The sequence below is a fragment of the Cyprinus carpio genome, chromosome B22 (assembly GCF_018340385.1).
Source record: "Cyprinus carpio isolate SPL01 chromosome B22, ASM1834038v1, whole genome shotgun sequence".
Classification (NCBI taxonomy): domain Eukaryota; kingdom Metazoa; phylum Chordata; class Actinopteri; order Cypriniformes; family Cyprinidae; genus Cyprinus; species Cyprinus carpio.
Window position 1 is genome coordinate 26,597,924 of NC_056618.1, and position 20,598 is coordinate 26,618,521.

The 20,598-nt window shown below is 40.7% G+C and overlaps 1 protein-coding gene across 5 annotated transcripts in view; it reads right to left on the reverse strand.

Moving 5' to 3' along the window:
- Positions 1–448: 448 nt before the first annotated feature.
- Positions 449–20,598, reverse strand: part of cfhl4 (complement factor H like 4) — a 113,860-nt gene continuing 93,710 nt past the window's right edge. For 2 of the 5 annotated variants that reach the window (XM_042748774.1, XM_042748769.1), the window contains 3 exons: positions 18,230–18,403; positions 875–1,075; positions 449–727 (listed from right to left, as the gene is read on the reverse strand). In XM_042748774.1, the coding sequence (XP_042604708.1) occupies positions 537–727; positions 875–1,075; positions 18,230–18,403 (566 nt within the window). In that variant the 3' untranslated portion in view covers positions 449–536. Of the gene's footprint in view, positions 728–874; positions 1,076–17,426; positions 17,691–17,831; positions 18,024–18,229; positions 18,404–18,482; positions 18,678–20,598 lie in introns of those variants that run through there. The other 3 variants (XM_042748770.1, XM_042748771.1, XM_042748772.1) reach the window with 3 other exon arrangements.

Sequence of the window (20,598 nt, forward strand, 5' to 3'; positions counted from 1 at the left end):
ATTTATGTCCAAACACCATGTGAAAGTAAATTTTGCATAATAGGTCCTCTTTAATTTAATTTGTGCAGGTCTTTAAAAAGGTCTTAAAAAGTCTTAAATTTGAGCCTAAATATCCTGCAGATACCCTGAACTGAGCTAATAAGTGACCTTCTGCTGCCATCTACTGGTTATAATGGTCATTTCATGTCATTTTCATCCTAAAAGTCTTTGTTTTCCACCAGGAAGCACATTTTTTTCATGACATCTTCATAAATGAAAAATTAACCCTTAAAGTGAATTACATAAAGTGAATACATGCACTGACTTGCAGTATATAGGAAAAATGTAGGGTTAAAAGGATTAATATAATTTTCATACATGCAGACCTAAAGAATTATAAATTAAGTATGTCTTTAGTTGTTTGTTTGTTTGCTTTTACTTGCAAGAAGTCCAAAACTGACAAACTGAATAGGGAAAAAAATGTTTTATTTTGATCTGCTCCATTTCTTTTTGCCTAGAAGTATAGCTGATGCTTCGTCAATGTTTTATTTCCACTGTCACACACACTCAGGCAAAGGCATCACTCCATCATTACACTTTTTTCTTAGGCTAAAACCAACTAAAATTTTGCCCCTCTGACACGTAAAAGTGATGTGATCATCATGTGGTGCGAACAACTTTTGTTGATCAGCGAAGGCCAACTCTATACCTCTTTCATTCATTTCCTCCACTGTCACTGTACAGGGCTCTGAAATAAACCCAACATGTCCCCATCAGTGTCACAGTATACATTTATTAACTAATCATCACAACATACAACTTAAACTACAAGAATACATCATGTTTATATGCATGATATATATATATATATATGGTGTAGTGTGTTCATACTTACTTAAACACTTAATATTCCCGCTCCATTCGCCTTGCTGACAGGTCAAGTATTTGGAGAAAGGGGGGCTCGTATCCAGTGTGTATTTATTAAAGCAGATGTATTCAACACCCTCTCCTGTAATGTATTCCTTTTTTGTCATTTCTACTGTATCTGCATTGTTCACTGGTGGTGGTGGTCCACATTTTCTTGATACTGTCATCTCTAAGAAAGTGTGGCATTAGTAAATCTCTAATATGAGAATGAAGTAATTATAATGTTTTTTTTTTTTTTTTTTTTTTTTGCTCCCAATTTCATTAATTTACACACATAGTGAGATTTAAAAACAGAACATACCGGCACACGGTGGATTTGGTGTCCAACCGTCTTGTGTACATGTGGCTTCTTCTGCCATTTTCTCATACCCAGACTCGCAATAGTAATTTTGTTTTGCTCCCAGTTTCATATCTCCTCTAAATTAAAATTCTAATAAAAACACATGCTGGTCACGTGGAACTTCACATCTAATCTCTAAATCAAAATTCACATTTTAATAACATGCAGTGAGTTCACCAAATCCAGAAGTGTTTCTCTATAATCTCACCTTCACAAACAGGTTTATAATCCCACTCCCCATTATATTGGCATGTAAATGTTTTGCTGGTTTCTTTCAAAAACCAAAGGCGTTTTTTAGAGCAGGTGATCTCCACACTTTCTCCAGCTCTGAAAATAATCTTTCCCTCTGGGTTGAGCATGGTTGACTGAAGCTCACAAGTTATTTCTGCACAAGACAAAGTTATGATGTATTTAAGTGTTAAATTATTTATTTATTTATTTATTACACACTTATTTCCTTTTGTATGAAGTATTTGTATTTAAGTTTTTGTATTTAACACCTTTCATGCCAGAGAACAGTGGAACAATAAGAGTTTTTTATTTATTTATTTATTTTTTAATCTGAATAGCATTAGACATCACCCTTAAATTTTGATTTCTTTAATAATAATTAGGACAAAACCTCACCCTTTAAGAACAAGTAAATCTTAGGGATTAAAAAAAAAATCTATTACTAATTAAATGATGGAAGGGAGTGTATAGCACAGTGGCACTAAAATACTAAATTAATTTTAATTCTAAAGAGCATCTGATTGGACCAAAAAAATTTATAGCACCGTTGTCATTACCTTTTTTTTTCTCACTATTTTGTATCAAGAAAACCATTACCACCAAACAAAAAACAATACATAAAAAACAAAAGCAAATATATAAAAATAATTCTTAAATATTTAAAGCAAATATATCACTACAGTATTGCTTCATACCTCTACATGTCGGATACGGGTGATTCCATTTTCCATCTGACTGGCATTCAATTGCTCGATGTCCATACATTTTTAGGTTCACATCAGTGCATCGAAAAAGTAAAATATGTCCAGGTTTGTAAGGTGAAATGATACCTGGATGTCCAAATAAAATGTCAACTTTGCTGAGTTGTTCTCCCTCACAGGTAACTTCTGTAGATCAAGAAATAAAATTCAATCATTACTAAAACATAGCTGTTATAGTTTTACTGAAATAAAGCAGAGCACGGCAGTTTAATGACAGCTAACTTTACTTCAAATTTAGACCCACATTTGGGTTTTATGATCAATGAAATTTAATGGAAAATGAACAAAAAACTATATATCAGACCAGTGTAATAAATAAAGGTGATATACAAACATGATATTATTATATATTGTGCAACATATTGGTTGTTTATTCTTTGGCTACACTGTGTATCATTGTGTTACCTTGAGCATTTGTTGAGACATCTATGATCGTTGATAGAAGAAAGAGAAATATCTCACAATATTTCATTTTAAGCTGTAAAAATGGTTTAATACAGTTTACAAAGCTAATAATCTGCATAACAATATTGACTGAATCATCTACCAAACATTTCATCTTTAAAGGCTAATTCACTTTCCTTATTTAACACAAATCAATGCAAAAATAACCCCAGAATTAAACATGAATGAGTAAATGATGAAAAACTCTGATTACCTGTTTTCCAAAAGAATTATTCATGAACTCCTAAGAGCAGTGGTGATATGAATCCCTGAAGTCTGTGAAATGTAGATAAAAAGCAACCGTCCCCTTCCCTCTGCCTTACCAAACAGGACTCATTGCCCCCAAAAATGTGACGCAATCTAGGAAAACCCACCACATGGTGAAATTGTACCTATTATAGTTGATATTGGCTGATCACCATGATTTTCAGGAACAGAATTTACAGAAAAACTGGTTTAAAGAGAGGCAATGAAAATAAAAGCACAACAGTCAAGTATCAGAAGTAAAAGTCACTTTACTGTGGTAAAAGACTTATTTTAGTCACTGTACATGTTGTAAAAGATACAAAATTACCCCAAGAAACACACAACACTTGCAGACATTTAAACATTAAGTGTATATCTGTTCAGAAAACATCACAGAGTACAGTGTGCAGGCTTTCTCCAATTCTTCTCCTGCTCTACTACTCTGGATTTATAATACATGACTAGAGAGTTTAGAACTGTAAATTAGTTATATTTATTATATAGTTTTGTGTGCTAAACTTGTATTTTTATTTCATGCTGTCACCGTTTTAACTAAATGAAAGTAACAAATAGTGTTAAAGTTCCCCTGAAGTGCCTAAACTCGCAGCGTTATTCTATGTGGTGACATAATTTTAACTGAAACAGGAAGACAGGGTTAGTTTTTATATCTTTGTTTATTGAATTTGAAAAAGCCACAGATAGATTATTGTTTTTATCTGCTCGGGTCAGAGCTGTTGAGCTCGGTAAAGCCACAGATAAATTAGCCCCTAGGTTCAATATGAAACTCTTAGTAAAACAAATTTTTTAATTTTATTTTTTTGACCTTTATTTAACCAGGAAAATCTCTCTGAGATTGAAATCTCTTTCACATGAAAGTCCTGGCCAAGAATGGACAGCAGTTACATCACACTTACAAATTAAAACAACAAATACAACAACAAATACACAACTTAAAACACTAAAATCAATTACAAATCAGTGAATCTTCTTCGAGTGACCGAGTAATAGATTTAAAATGTTCCATAGGCAACAGAGTTTGTAATTTCAATTTCATTTGGATTGAATTCCATTCAAACGGAGCTGCATACATAAAAGCCCTTTTTCCCCAGTTCAGTTCTCACAAATGGGACAGAGAGAGTAAAATAATTATCAGACCGGAGGGAATATTTCCCAACACTTTTCTTTTGAAGTAGACAACCTAAATATGAAGGCAACAACCCCAGAATAGTTTTATAAATGATTAAGTAAAAATGAATTTTCCTTCTAATAGACAAAGATGGCCAGGATAATCTATTATATAATATACAATGATGAGTTAAAGGTTTACTATCTAATATAAATCTTAAAGCGCTGTGATAAACAGCATCCAAAGAAGAAAGAAGTTGAGAAGAAGCATATTGATAAACCACATCACCATAATCGAGTACAGGTAAGAAAGTAGCAGAAACTAACCTCTTTCTTACATTAAATGAAAAATAGAACTTATTTCTAAAATAAAACCCAAGCTTTATTTTTAATTGTTTCGTTAAATAAGTTATATGAGACCCAAAAGATAATTTATCATCGATAGTGATACCAAGATATTTATATTCTTTCACTAACTCAATCACATTACCTTGCAAAGTCTGAAGAGGAATAAAGTTGTCTACCGCCTTTTTCGAGCTTGAGAATAACATGATTTTAGTTCTATCAGCATTCAGAACAAGTTTTAGTGTATGAAGCCGTGACTGAAAAACATCAAATGCCACTTGACGTTTAATCAAGGCTTGCTGTTTTGAAGGTGCACCACAATACATAACAGTGTCATCTGCGTAAAAATGTAAATTAACGTCTTGATTACCATGATCGATACTGTTTATGTAGATAGTAAATAAAAGTGTCACAGTGTCTGGGTTGTGTTCCCTGGGTAACCACTAGATGTCCTCCTTCCCCACGGTGTCTGTCACTTAATGAACCACATTACCCACGATCCCTGTCTCCTCACTGCACTCAGCTGTCACTGATTAGTAATCATTGCACACAGTCAATTCCCCATTAGCTTTTGTCATGTCCCTGTGTATTTATACCGGTCTGTCTTAGTATGTGTCACGGAGTCCTTGTTTATTCTTGTCCATCTCTTGTTGTGATCTAGCCTTGTGTCCTTGTTTAGTTATGTTTAGTTATGTTTAGTTATGTTTAGTTATGTTTGGTTATGTTTGGTTATGTTTGGTTATGTTTGGTTATGTTTGGTATTGACCCCTGCCTGGACTGTTTATTCTTTGGATTGCCCTTAATAAAAGACATACTCGCATTTGGAGCTCTCACCGTGTTTCCTTGTATCCTGGACGTGACAGAAGGACTCTGTCAAACTTGAGATCCAGCGGTATGTCTGCTCACGTCTCCTCCCCAGCCACAGAGCGGGAGAGGAGCCGTTTTGAGGGAACTCACCTGGTGGTCTTCCGGGGGAACCAGGGGAGGTCGCCGAGGAGGGAGTGGTCGAGAGGAGGTTCAACATCGTTCTCAACCATGGCCCCCTTTCGACCCGGGGCTCGTGTGTGACGGATCGGAGCCACTGTCTCACCATGGCGGACGGAGAGGGGAAAAGAAGCGCAGGTCCGCCATGGTGGCGCCACTGCCCATGATGGCCGCAGGGCCAGCGCCACGAGGCAGGGTGGACGCCAGCCCAGTGCCAATGCCCAAGAGGGCCGCGGAGACATTGTTGGATTACTTTTCCATGTTGAACCAGATCTTAGAGATTCCCAGGAGTATTCACGTCCCGGCTGCGGAGCCAGCGCCAATGCCCAAGAGGGCCGCCAGCCCAGCGCCACAGCACAAGAGGGCCGCCAGCCCTGCGCCACAGCACAAGAGGGCCGCCAGCCCAGCGCCACAGCACAAGAGGGCCGCCAGCCCAGCGCCACAGCACAAGAGGGCCACCAGCCCAGCGCCACAGCACAAGATGGCCGCCAGCCCAGCGCCACAGCACAAGATGGCCGAATCTGCACCTGTGTCGCCAGACAAGATGGCCGAATCTGCACCTGTGTCGCCAGACAAGATGGCCGAATCAACGCCTGAGTCTCCAGACAAGGTGACACGACTCGCCATCATAGAGGGCGGAGGAGGAGGAGGGGACAGGCGTCTACCGTTCCTCAAAGCCCGGCGGACGTTCCCAAGCAGCCCGCTGCCATCCCGGAGGCCGTTCCCGAGCAGCCCGCTGCCGGCCCGGAGGAGGTTCCCGAGCAGCCCGCTACCGTCCCGGAGGTGGCGCCTGAGGCAGAGGCCGATACGGGGCCCGAGGCGGTTCTTGAAGCCAAGGCGGTTCCTGAGGCGGTTCCCGAGGCAGTGCCCGATGCCGAGGCGGTACCTGAGGCCGTTCCCGAGGCAGTGCTCGATCCGGAGGCCGAGGCGGTGCCCGATGCCGAGGCGGTGCCCGATGCTGTTCCGGAGGCCGAGGCGGTGCCCGGAGGCCGAGGCGGTGCGCGATGCTGTTCCGGAGGCCGAGGCGGTGCGCGATGCTGTTCCGGAGGCCGAGGCGGTGCCCGATGGTGCCCGAGGCGGTGTTCCGGATGCCGAGGCGGTGCCCGATGCTGTTCCGGAGGCCGAGGCGGTGCCCGATGCTGTTCCCGATGCCGAGGCTGTGCCCGATGCCGAGGCGGTGCTCGATGCTGTTCCGGAGGCCGAGGCGGTGCGCGATGCTGTTCCGGAGGCCGAGGCGGTGCGCGATGCTGATCCGGAGGCCGAGGCGGTGCGCGATGCTGTTCCGGAGGCCGAGGCGGTGCCCGATGCCGAGGCGGGTGCGCGATGCTGTTCCGGAGGCCGAGGCGGTGCGCGATGCTGTTCCGGAGGCCGAGGCGGTGCGCGATGCTGTTCCGGAGGCCGAGGCGGTGCCCGATGCCGAGGCTGTTCCGGAGGCCGAGGCGGTGTCCGATGCCGAGGCTGTGCCGGAGGCCGAGGCCGAGGCGGTGCCCGAGGCTGTGCCGGAGGCGGTGACCGAGGCCATTCCCGAGGCGGTGTCCGATGCGGTGCCCGAGATGGTGCCCGAAGCCAAGGCACTTCACGTCCCCACAGGCCGTCCAGAGCACCTTCACGTCCCCACAGGCCGTCCAGAGCACCTTCACGTCCCCACAGGCCGTCCAGAGCACCTTCACGTCCCCACAGGGGCCCCGGAGTGGCAGGTTCCGTCCTGGCCGCTCAAATGGTGGGTTCTTCCCTGGCCGTCTGCACAACCTGAACTTTCGGGTCCACCCTGGTCCCCTAAACTGACTGATCCACCTTGGCTACCGGTGGAGCCATCGCTTCCTGTCCCTGTTCCCCTACATGGGCCTGGCCCTCCATCCCTCCCCCTGTTCTACCTCCACCAGTCCACCTCCCTCCTGGTCTTCTGGTTGTTGTTGTGTTTGGGGTGTTTTTTTCCCTCCATTTCCTGTCCCTGTAGTCTTGGAGTGTCTGGTAGCCACTCCGTAGAGGGGGGGTTATGTCACAGTGTCTGGGTTGTGTTCCCTGGGTAACCACTAGATGTCCTCCTTCCCCACGGTGTCTGTCACTTAATGAACCACATTACCCACGATCCCGGTCTCCTCATTGCACTCAGCTGTCACTGATTAGTAATCATTGCACACAGTCAATTCCCCATTAGCGTTTGTCATGTCCCTGTGTATTTATACCGGTCTGTCTTAGTATGTGTCACGGAGTCCTTGTTTATTCTCGTCCGTCTCTTGTCGTGATCTAGCCTTGTGTCCTTGTTTGTTTGGTATTGACCCCTGCCTGGACTGTTTATTCTTTGGATTGCCCTTAATAAAAGACATACTCGCATTTGGAGCTCTCACCGTGTTTCCTTGTATCCCGGACGTGACAAAAAGGGGCCCTAACACGGATCCTTGATGAACTCCTTTAACAATCTCCAATAGTCCTGAATATTTGCCCTCAGCCTGAACACATTGGGTTCTATTAATTAAATAATATTTAAACCAAAAAATAACATGTTTTGATAAGCCAACACTCCTTAATCTATGCAGCAATATCTCATGATCCACTGTGTCAAAAGCCTTTGATAAATCAATAAAAAGAGAAGCACAGTAATCACCTTTATCAATTGATCCAATAATGTCATTTAAAACTTTCATAATGGCTGTAGTGGTACTGTGTTTTTTGCGAAACCCAGATTGATTACTAGATAGAACTTTGTGAACATTCAAATAACAAGTCACTTGATCACTAATAAAACTTTCTAAAATTTTGGATAGAACACAAAGCTTAGAGATTGGCCTATAATTATCTAGTATAGTAGAGTCTCCCCCTTTTAATAAGGGGATAACAAAAGCTGATTTCCAGATTTCAGGAATAACACCAGTGTCTAATGAAAGATTAAACAGATAAGTTAAAGGTGTCGAAATGATATCAGCTGCCATTTTCAAATAAATAGTTTCCACACAGTCAGGGCATGGAGATTTGTTTATATCAAGCGATTTAAGTGCTTTATGGACATCAGTACTCTTGATGTGAACAAAAGAGAACTCTTCTTTTGTAAGACTAGTTTCTGCACTAACAAAGTCATTATTTGAGGACCAAAGATTGTATGACTCGAATACAGACCCAGAATCAATAAAATGCTTATTAAAATGGTTAAGTATTTGCTCTTTATCAGAGATGACCGTGGAATCCATATTTATACGTGAAGGAAAATCGGATGATTTTTTGTTCCTTGTTATATATTTTATATTCTGCCAAATTTTTTTTGGATTATTTAAATTAGTCGTAGTTTTAGCAATAAAGTAGTCGGCTTTAGCATTCCTGATGGCGACTGTACATTTATTTTGAAGCTGTCTGAAACAAATCCAATCAGAATCTACATCAGATTGCCTAGCTTTTGCCCAAGCAATATCCCGCTCACGTATAAGAGTAGACAAATGCATTAGAAAACCAGGGGTTATTCCTGCCTTTAACTCTAAATTTCTTAATTGGTGCATGCCTATTAAGAACCGAAATAAGTCCATCATAAAAATATTTCCAAGCAGACTCGACATCGGGGATGAGGGAAATCCTTTCCCAATCATAAGTAGCAAGGTCATGAAGAAAACATTGCTCATTAAAATATTTCAAACACCTGTGTGCGCTGCCATGGTTCGCATGACACAACGTGAAACCAGACCTCATTTGCACCAATCAAAAGCATATTTACACTATCTGAATCGTTCCCTATGACCTACATTGTGCACTAAGTGCCAATCACTGTACAGGAAATACAACATGTTAACAAGTGACCGATATCAGCTGCAGCTTAAGCATCTATTTATACTGTAGGGGACGGGCACTTCGGATTCTAGAGAGCATTTGATTGGTCAGAAGATATAATGAAAAGCTAAAGTACGAGGTGACGTCAAAAAAATAATTGATCCGTTTTGCGGAAGGGACGAACTGCAAGCTTTGAATGCTTATATCTTTTAAATACAAATTTTGTCACTGTTTTGGAGCACACTGGCTTATAGAGAACCTTAAGACTACGATATTGATACTAACATCCCAAAAACTTTAATTTTGACTTCATGGGGACTTTAATATGAAAATGATGCTGGTCCCTTTAAGAACGAGAGCTCTGTGAAGAGCGCTACTGCTTCCTTACACAAGCAGACTAGCTAACGTTACCCCAAACTTTGCATGCCGTAGTTCACACAGGAATGGCAGAAAATTTGCATTGATACACCTTTATTATACGTTACATGGTTTATTTTGATAGGTGAACTGCCTTTGTAGTGTTAAGGGAAAGCACCTCCACAGCGCGTGTTAGCAAACTTGAGAAAATCACAGACAGTGGCTGCGTCCGAAACCGCCTACACAATGAGGTACTTAAAATCAATAAGTTACTTAACGAGTGCTAAAAGAGTAGGTACTCTACAGCCAAATCTCGTTAAGTATGAATGTGATCCAGGCATCATCCGCCATGTTGACGTTATATAATGTGACTTAAGACATTATAACAAGCACAACAACTTAAAAGATAAGAGCGACAGGTTTAATTGATCTCTCTGTAAATATTTTGATGTTAATGAAATGTGCTTATTTTGTGGTCTTGTTGAAGAAACAGCTGCCATTTTATTGTGATTGTAGTATAACCAATACATATTTTTTTAACCCTTCTAATATGACCCACAGTTTAATCCTAAATATATTATTTTTTATTACTAAAACCCAAAATCATTATCTCTTGAATATGTTGTTACTTTATTTTATGTGCAACATTTTTCATCTACAAGCAAAACTGGCTTATACATACTATGATGTATGCAAACCCATTTTATTTGTTTTCTGCTTTTTGTCATTATGATTGTTCATTGTTAAAGATACAACCATCTTTCCCTGAGCTTGTATGTAATTCTAAGTTCTGCAGTAATAATAATTATAATAATAATAATAAAAAAACACAAGAGGGTCAGATGCACTTACACCTCATAGCATCAGTGACTCCACAAACTGGTATCCAGTGTGAGGAATGTACCGCTGGTGTCTGCACGCGCAGCTGGTATCCCCAAACCCACTCACTCTAGCCCTCCTGTTCCTGAGCTGATTCCCCTGTCTAAAGCACTTCCCATGATGGGGCTCGCTTTGTGGTGTGTTTGGGCTGCATACACTACCACAGAACTTCCAGAGATGGCGGTGCTTACTCCAGGTCCTCCAGAGGTGGCGGCTGAGGCTGCAGAACCCTCCGATGTGGCGGCGCTCCCTTTGGATCCTGGTATGGTGGTGATGCCCAGCAATACACTTTCAGCCTTTCATGTTATGGTTGAAGGAATCGTTGCTGAACTCTGTGCCTGTATTGTTAAGGAGAATATTCATGAACTTTCCCTGTTTCCTGATGGTACGGCTGTAGAACCTCCAGAGGTGGCAGCATCCACTGCAGAATCACCAGAGGTGTCAGTGGTATCCACTTATAAACTCTTGTCCTGTTCTGTTCCGGCCAGGGAGGCAGTTTGGGATGCCTCTGCATGACCTGTCACGGCTATGAAGGCAGTCTGTGATCCCTTTGCCAGTCCTGTAATGGCTATGGAGGCCGTCTGTGAATTATTCAGATTTCGGGAGTAAGGAGAGAGCAATGTGGATTGTTGCAAAAATCTAAAGAAAAACTCTCAAAAATGCAGCAATGGTGGACTGTATACAACTCGCTGTAAACTAAACAACTCCCTTTCAACTCAAACAGCACTGTACCATTCAAAAACCCCAGTGTGTGGGGCCTGTGGCTAATGTGACATCACATTAGCACCAAGTCAGAAAACAGGTAGTTGGGAGACAGTGCATATGATTTATTAGGATTAAAAAAGTGAACTTTGCATAATAGGTCCCCTTTAATTTGTGCAGGTCTTTAAAAAGGTCTTAAAAAGTCTTAAATTTGAGCCTAAAAATCCTGCAGATACCCTGAACTGAGCTAATAAGGGATCTTCTGCTGCCATCTACTGGTTATAATGGTCATTTCATGTCATTTTCATCTTAAAAGTCTTTGTTTTCCACCAGGACGCACATTTCTTCATGAAATCTTCATAAATGAAAAATTAATCCTTAAAGTGAATCACATAAAGTGAAAACATGCACTGACTTGCAGTATATAGGAAAAATGTAGGGTTAAAACGGTTAATACCATTTTCATACATGCACATCTAAAGAATTATAAATTTAGTATGTCTTTAGTTGTTTGTTTGCTTTTACTTGCAAGAAGTCCAGAACTGACAAACTAAATAGGGAAAAAAATGTTTTATTTTGATCCGCTCCATTTGTTTTTGCGTAGAAATATAGCTGATGCTTCGTCAATGTTTTATTCCCACTGTCTCACACACACAGACAAAGTTATCACTCCATCATGACACTTTTGTCTTTTGCTAAAACCTACTGAAATTTTGCCCCTCTGACACTTAAAGGTGATGTGATCATCATGTGGTGCGAAAAACTTTTGTTAATAACCATAGGCAAACATGGCTGTGTCAGATTGTGCAGTCGGCCACAGTTGCTCTCCACCGACTGCGTTAAGTGCGTTGATCAAAAGTTCAACCAAATATTATTTCACTCCTTCCCTCACTGCAGCCACCTACTCTTGCCTTCATTTCAGGTGAGGGGAGGTGCATCTCAAACAAGCCTATTGAAAGGGAGGGCAGATGACAGACTGGCAGTGATGTCACGGTGGCGTCACTGTTGGAACCAACATACCTGTTTGAGATGCACCTCACCTCGACTGAAATATAGGTGAGAGTAAGCAGCTGCAGTGAGGGGAGGAGTTAAATAAGTGCAGGCCATAGACTGTAAAAACATGGACGTAGTGTCTGTGACGTCACTCAAATTAATGCCGTGATAGCATAGCAATGTATTACACATAAAATCAGTAAAATAAATAAATTAAATACCCTTCCTACTAACTCGGTACATACGATAAAATCCAAGGCAATGAACGTAATCATAGATGTTTAATTCACAATCATTCTTCTGAGCATTATTCCTACTTGCTGGTGTTCACATCAATCCAATAGTTGTTAGGTTGGGCTATAAAACAATTGGCAAGTATGTCTTGCATCCTTTAATGTTAGCAAACATTGCAAATAAACTGGTTGCAAAACAGTATCGTTTAACTTTTGTCTGGTTGTTATGGTCAGAAAAAAAAATGTAATCACATTACTGTTATTATAGCCTGTAAGATAGCCACTAGATTTTATACAGATGTTACTATAATGATTCTGTAAATGGTGACCAGCGCCCAAATATTGTATAATGACATTTGCAGATAATGCAAAGGCAGAGTACAATAACTTCAAAATAGCGGTAAAAATCAAATTTAAGATCATTTTCATTTAAACATCTAATTGCCAGATTTCCAGTGTCCTACGTATATGGACAAATAAAAATCTTTAAAGCCATTTGTGGCGAGTCAGCTGCCTCCTCCCTGATAATCACCGGCACCCCGTCCTAAATCGCCGCCCTTCACCAGGCTCCCGATAGGAGTGGGTGTGGGAGAGAGGAGGGGCGCTGGACGAGTCAGGGCTGGCGGGGGTGATGGGGCACACCCTGAAGGAAATGGGGCCTCATCACCGCCGCTGTTTAAAAGCCCAACGCGCCTCTCCTCGGGGGACCGGTCTCTTTCCCCGTGCATGCACACTGGTGTCCTCGTGGGTCCAGGAAGGGTGCGTTGAGGGACTCCCGCGCCACCAGAGACGTGAGCTGCCGGACCCGCGGTCCGGTCAAGAACCGCACCCGTCTACACGGCCGTCGGGCCAGGATGCCGGGCCGTCCATCCCCTGCAAGCGCCGCGGCCAGCGAGGAGGATGAAGCCGCTAGAAGAAGCCGCCGCCCCTCGCGCCCCCGGACCGAAGAGGGGAGCGCGTGCGGCCGCCGGACTCCGCCCCTTACCTGGACCCTTCCTCCATGAACACTGCCAGACCCCCACGAACCCCGCAGCACGACGAGGACACCAGATTCCCTGTTGTTTTGGACACTGTTCCCCTGTTGGACACTTTATTCCCCCTTTGTTTGGTTTTTTCTGTTAAATAAAAAATCTCTCCGAGGCCTGACGCCAAGCCCACTGTGTCTGTCGTTGGCTCGTCCCGTCACAGTGGTGGAGAATGCGGGCAAGGCGGAGCCTAGACAGCGCAGTTGGGAAACACCTGATGACGTCACTCCCTCTCGTTTGCAAAAGTGCGCGTACCCGGACTGGGACGGAGGGAACGGAGGAGACGGCCTCCCCAACCACACAAAGGGGTAAGTGACTTCTCTTTTACGGTCATTTTACCCTGTGGTTGGTTGAGGCTGTCGACTAAATTCCGTTTTCTCTGTCCCTGTTCCGGCGCGCTGCGAGAGGGAGGACTGCCCGAGAGGAATCCCCGCCCCGCCCACTCCGACCGTTTGGGGCCTGGTTGAGGAAGGTAGCACTCCCGTGTGGGCTGCGCCCTGAGGACGGGGATGTCGCTTGGGGGGGGGGAATGTGGCGAGTCAGCTGCCTCCTCCCTGATAATCACCGGCACCCCGTCCTAAATCACCGCCCTTCACCAGGCTCCCGATAGGAGTGGGTGTGGGAGAGAGAGGAGGGGCGCTGGACGAGTCAGGGCTGGCGGCGTCTGATGGGGCACACCTGAAGGAAATGGGGCCTCATCACCGCCGCTGTTTAAAAGCCCAACGCGCCTCTCCTCGGGGGACCGGTCTCTTTCCCCGTGCATGCACACTGGTGTCCTCGTGGGTCCAGGAAGGGGTGCGTTGAGGGACTCCCGCGCCACCAGAGACGTGAGCTGCCGGACCCGCGGTCCGGTCGAAAACCGCACCCGTCTACACGGCCGTCGGGCCAGGATGCCGGGCCGTCCATCCCCTGCAAGCGCCGCGGCCAGCGAGGAGGATGAAGCCGCTAGAAGAAGCCGCCGCCCCTCGCGCCCCGGACCGAAGAGGGGAGCGCGTGCGGCCGCCGGACCCCGCCCCGACCCTTCCTCCATGAACACTGCCAGACCCCCACGAACCCCGCAGCACAACGAGGACACCAGATTCCCTTTTTGTTTTGGACACTTCTCCCCTTTTGGACACTTTATTCCCCCTTGTTTTGGTTTTTCTGTTAAATAAAAAAAAAGAAAAAATAAAACCCAGGCCTGGTCCTCTCTCGTCCTTCACTGTCGTCGCTCCTCTTTTGTATCCTCCCGATCTCCTCCGTGGGACTCGAGACCAGTTAGTGCAGCAGGTGTCGCTCATTTCCCAATCACTCCACCGGCCCCGCTCCATTCCCACTAATCCCTAACACAACCCAAACGTAACACCTACATTTTACATATACTCAAAAAATCACACCCTCAATTACACACAAATCCAACACTCAATAAAAAAAAATCACCCCAAATTATGTACCAAAATGAAAATTAATATAATTTAAACGGATGATTTATAAAAAAAATCACCCCCTCACAGTTGTCATGAAGGGCAATTACCTATATAGACTAAAACCACTTTTTTTTACCAGGCTGTAAATGTATTTTTTTTTCTGCTGTAAAGTTGGCCATTTTAACATGGGAGGTCTATGGGACTGACTCCCTTCGGCCAACCGATGAATTGCAGTTTTAGTCACTTCCGTGCTGGTTTTAAGAGAGAGAGCGGGGGGTTGCTGCTTGACACAGGCAAGACGGACAGTTCTGAGCTCTCGAGGTGGAGCAGATACCTATGAGATAAATGGCGGATATCGCGGAGCTGTGTGAGGCACGTTTTATTATGGATGCACTTTATTTGACTCCTTTTGGACTGTTGAACAAAAACACCCACCTACTCCCATTCTAACACTTGGAAGAGCAAGGAAAATTTTGAATGCAACTCCGATTGGATTCGTCTGAAAGAAGAAAGTCATATACACCTAGGATGCTTTGAGGGTGAGTAAAACATGGGCTAAAAATGCATTATTTTTATAACTAACACCATCATACTCATTGTTTAAAATAACATTACTTTACACACACTCATGCGCCGTAACAATTATAAAAATTACAAAAATACAAAACTCCTCAAGAGTAGGTGGCTGGGGAGGAGGAGTGAAATAAGTGCAGGCAAGACACTTCTGATCTCTCAAAGCGTAACAAGTGGAGCAGGTACTACTAAAAAAAATGATATAATTTCAGTTCTGCTCTTGTAAAGACTGTAAATTTAATGTTTGCTCTTCACAGAAAAGTTGTCAACGACAAGCCTTGGAATTGGAAAAAAATAAAACATATTATAGATTTAACTTGGAAATTAAACTGAAAAAGTTTTTATTCATCCAATAAAAAATAAAAAAAATGAGGGTAATGATTTCACATCTATATTTTTTAACTTGAGCCAATGGAAAATAAATAACTTGCCCTAAACAATATTTTCTGTCTATAAAAACTATAAAAATAAACTTCTTAAATGAGAATTTTTGTTTTGATAAAATCTATATTTTTTTGCTAAGATCAAAAATAGAATTTAAATTAATTGACTTTCTTCAACAAGAAAAATATACTTTGTGCCAAGTTTTATAAAATAGTTTTCATAGACAGAAAATATTGTTTAGGGCAAGTTATTTATTTTTCATTGGATCAAGTAAAAAAATGTAGATGTGAATCATTACCCTAATTTTTTTTTTAATTGGATGAATGAAACGTTTTTTTTTGTTTTTGTTTTTTTTCCAGTGTATTTAAATCCATATGAATGGCGTATTTATCATCCATTTTTAATGGATGATAATATAATACAAACATGTTTTTTAGATTTTTATAGAAATATGACAACAATCACATATCTCACACAGAGATCGCATTGTCGTAGTGTTTGGGAATATTCATGCATAATTTAAACACATAATCACATGACATCAGAAATAAAAATCAAACATTTTAGAAGAGAACGCAACATCATGGTTGTTTGAACCAGTGAGCATTAAGCTGTGTTGTCAGCCAGTTGTTTCCCATCATGCTTTTGATCAGCACAGTCTGTGGAGAGCAACTACGCTCGACTGCACAATCTGACACAGGGACCTCACTGAAAGTTATGACACACGTCAGAATAACTTGGACACTTTTCTAACCGGCATGCATCTCGCAGTGATCGGTTCTGCACAGATTTTGCTAATCTCAAACAAGCCTAATCTCATTCTTAAATCGACATGGACTGACAGTGAAGGAAGGGTAGACTCCTTCTTCTCTTTCTCTTGCTAAGCCTTAAAGGCACAATTCACCGACAAAACCAAAAAAGCCATGTTTTCACACAACACTCAGTACTTTGAGCTTGTTGGAATTTGGATATATAAAAAGTAAATAAACAGGGTTTTTAAGTATATCTTTAGAAAAAAAAAAAAAAAACGATTTATGTTGCACTTTAAATAATACAATGTTGAAATGCTTGTGGAAAGTACAGTTAAACAGTGTAACAAGTAATGTTTCATTATACGAAGTGAAATTTTAAAGTGAAATTAAAATGTATTTGAGTTGTTTTACAAAACAGTATTCTTTCACAAACAAGTAAAACCGAACAACAGTAATTTTAAGTATGCTTATTACTAAGGTATTGTTGACTAATTGTATTTATAATACATAAGTTGGTACAATATAATAATGCATTTGCATATTTAATAGCTATAATATATTCATGTGTGAGTGAATTAATGTACTTTATAAAATATATTAAAATGTTAAAATGTTTTTCAAGACATCTATTTTTTTTAAAGCAGGCTGAAGCACATGTTCATTTCATAAATATTTAAAACATATTGCAGTAGGTATATATGTGGTTTATAAATAAGATACATATACTTTAAATTCTAGTAATTTTAGTACGTTTCAGTATGTTCTTACACAAAGTAAACATATATATATATATATATATATATATATATATATATATATATATATATATAATATATAGGAGTACAACTAAATGGAATACAATAAATTTTTAATGCACTTCAAGTAAGCATGTTAGGAGTACAACTGTACTATAATTTTTTTATTTTTATTTTTATTTATTTTTTTTTTTCTTGCAAGAAATCCTAAACAGACAAATTGAAAAAAATATTTATTTTGATCTGCTCATTTGGTTTTTGCTTAATAGTACAGCTGATGCTTCATCAATGTTTTATTTCCACTGTCACACACACTCAGGCAAAGTTATCACTCCATCATTACACTTTTGTCTGAAGTCAGCACCTACTGAATATTTGCCCCTCTGACACGTAAAGGAAAGGTAATCATTATGTGGTATGAACATCTTTTGTTTATCACGGTAGGCCATCTGTATACCTCTTTCATTCAATTCCTCCACTGTCACTGTACAGGGCTCTGAAATAAACCCCACATGTCACTATCAGTATCACAGTATAAATTTATTAACTAATCATCACAACATACAACTTAAACTACAAGATAACATCATGATGTATGATATGCATAATATATATGGTGTAGCGTGTTCATACTTACTTAAACACTTAATATTCCCGCTCCATTCGCCTTGCTGACAGGTCAAGTATTTGGAGAAAGGGTGACGCAGATCCAGTGTGTATTTATTAAAACACATGTATTCAACTCTCTCTCCTGTATTGTATTCCTTTTTCGAAATTTCTACTGTATCTCCATCATTCACTGGTGGTGGTGGCCCACACTTTCCTGGGACTGTTATCACCAAGAAAATGTGGCATTAGTAAATCTCTGATATGAGAATGAGGTCATTTTAAGAGCATGTTTAAGAAAAAGATTTAATGTGTCGAAGAGATATATTAAAATACTATATATATTAGATTCACAACTGTACAATTTATTTATTTTTTGCTCCCGATTTCTTTCATTTACATATTGTGAGATTTTATAGCAGAATATACCGGCACACAGTGGATTTGGTGTCCATCCGTCTCGTGTACATGTGGCCTCTGCTGCTTTTTGTTGATATCCATGCTCACAATAGTAAGATCTTCTTGCTCCTAGTTTCATATCTCCTCTAAAGTACTCAGTTGGCAGATAGACATGCTGGTCACGTGGAACTTCACATCTAATCTCTGAAACAAGATTCACATGCTTTTAATAACATGCAGTGAGTTCATCACCAAATCCAGAAGTGTTTCTCTATAATCTTACCTCCACAAGTAGGCTTATGATCCCACTCCCCGTTCTCTTGGCATGTAAATGTTTTGCTGGTTTCTTTTGTATCATAGGACCATCCTTTTTCAGAGCAGGTGATTTCTACACTTTCTCCAGCTCTGAAAATAGTCTTTCCCTCTGGGTTGATCTTTTTTACTCCAGATATGGTTGACTGAAGCTCACAAGTTATTTCTGCACAAGACATATTCAGTTGTATTTAAATGTTAAACCTAGACTACTTTAAAAAACAACTTTATTACACAATTATTTACTTTTGTATGAAGGTTTTTCAGTTTAAGACGTTTCATGTCAGAGAACAGTGTTTAGATGAGAGCTTTTTATTTTGAATTATTTAATTTAATATACATATTTTTAATTTTAATAAATTTATTTTGCTGTTTTGAATATCAACAGACCTGTGTGTTACCCCTTGATTAATAATAATGAAGACATAACATCACCTTTTAAGAACAAGTCTGAGTGACTGTAAAAAAAAAAAAAAAGGGCCTGTAACATCTACAGAGAGAAGAAATGCCAGTCATTGCGGTATTCTCCATCTGGACTTATTTATCTACTCATAAGCAGTTGTCATTCGTCAGTTTTAAAAAATTTTAAAAATTTTATTATTATTATTATTATTATTATTATTATTATTTTCTCTTTTTTTTTTTTAAATGGTCACAGTTTTGTTTTTCAAACTATGGCTATATTTCTTAAAAATTCTACACACAAAAAACACACACACAACATGCAAAACATCACACACATCTGGCTTATTTTAACTCTTTTTGCATAGTAACTCCACACACAAATATAAAATAATTAGCCATTAAATTAAAAAAATTTAAAACACTACTCTCGCGTGTCTTGTCTTCCTAAGACATCTTTGATGAAAGGTTTTGATCCATGTCAAATGTCGACTACTGTATACAGTATATATGCAAAACACAACACGCAATTCTCTATGTAACACACATAAATCTAACAGGAATTAATATTATGGCAAAGGTGATTGCAAATGTTTGCTTTTGAGATTTGTTTGTGGTGTTTTGAATCTAGTGTTTCATTTTGCAAGAGATAAGTGACATGACATACAGCCAAGTATAGTGACCCATACTCAGAATTCGTTCTCTGCTTTTAACCCATCCAAAGTGCACACACACAGCAGTGAACACACACACACACACCGTGAACACACACCCGGAGCAGTGGGCACACCCCAGGAGCAGTTGGGCACCTCAGTCGTGGGGTTCGGTGACTTGCTCAAGGACACCTCAATTGTGGTGTTGCCCAGCCCGAGACTCAAACCCACAACCTTAGGGTTAGGAGTCAAACTCTCTAAACACTAGGCCACGACTTCTCCCTTATGATGTGAGGCATTTTGCATTTTGTGTGTGCAATTACTGGATTTGTGTGTAAGTTTTGAAAATGTGTGTAAGCAGTTAAAAAAAAAAAGTCATAATTTCAGTTAGGGGGAACAAAAAGCTTTTGAGTTCTCTCCTGAGGCCACAAAAAACAAAACAAACCAAAAAAAAACAATTTTACAAAAAACACAAATAAACATTATCAAATAATGTTAATAAACTATAATTAAAACCATATATAATTAATTAAGTTGCTTAAACAATTAGAAAACAGCATCATGTATGTACAGTTTAATACAAAGGATGGAAAACCAATCACAAAGAGTAATATTTTTTTCATTTAAAAACATGAGATGCAGTGATATGGGGAAAAACCACCATAAAGTCTCGAGACATGTTTTTAAAAGTTGAACTTAAATTAATTTTATATGGCTTTCTAAACATGCCGCTCTCTTATTTGAGACATGAGTGCAACGGTGATAGATGTCCCTCTAGAAAATGCGATAAATATATGTTCTGTGTGAACAGCTTGGTTTCAGTTTTGATGTAAACAACCCCTGCATTCCATTTGGGAGTGCTCATCCCTATGCCCTAATCCCTTGAAAGAGTGAGAGCTTCCAAGGGTTGAAAGGTGTAGGGGTCCAAACAACTGTTTCTTGCAGTGCCCTTCTGCGTCATCATCCCATGCCCACACGGAGGCGCCATCATCATGCAAAGAATTTTCAGTTGTACCCTTCGAAATCCTTCAT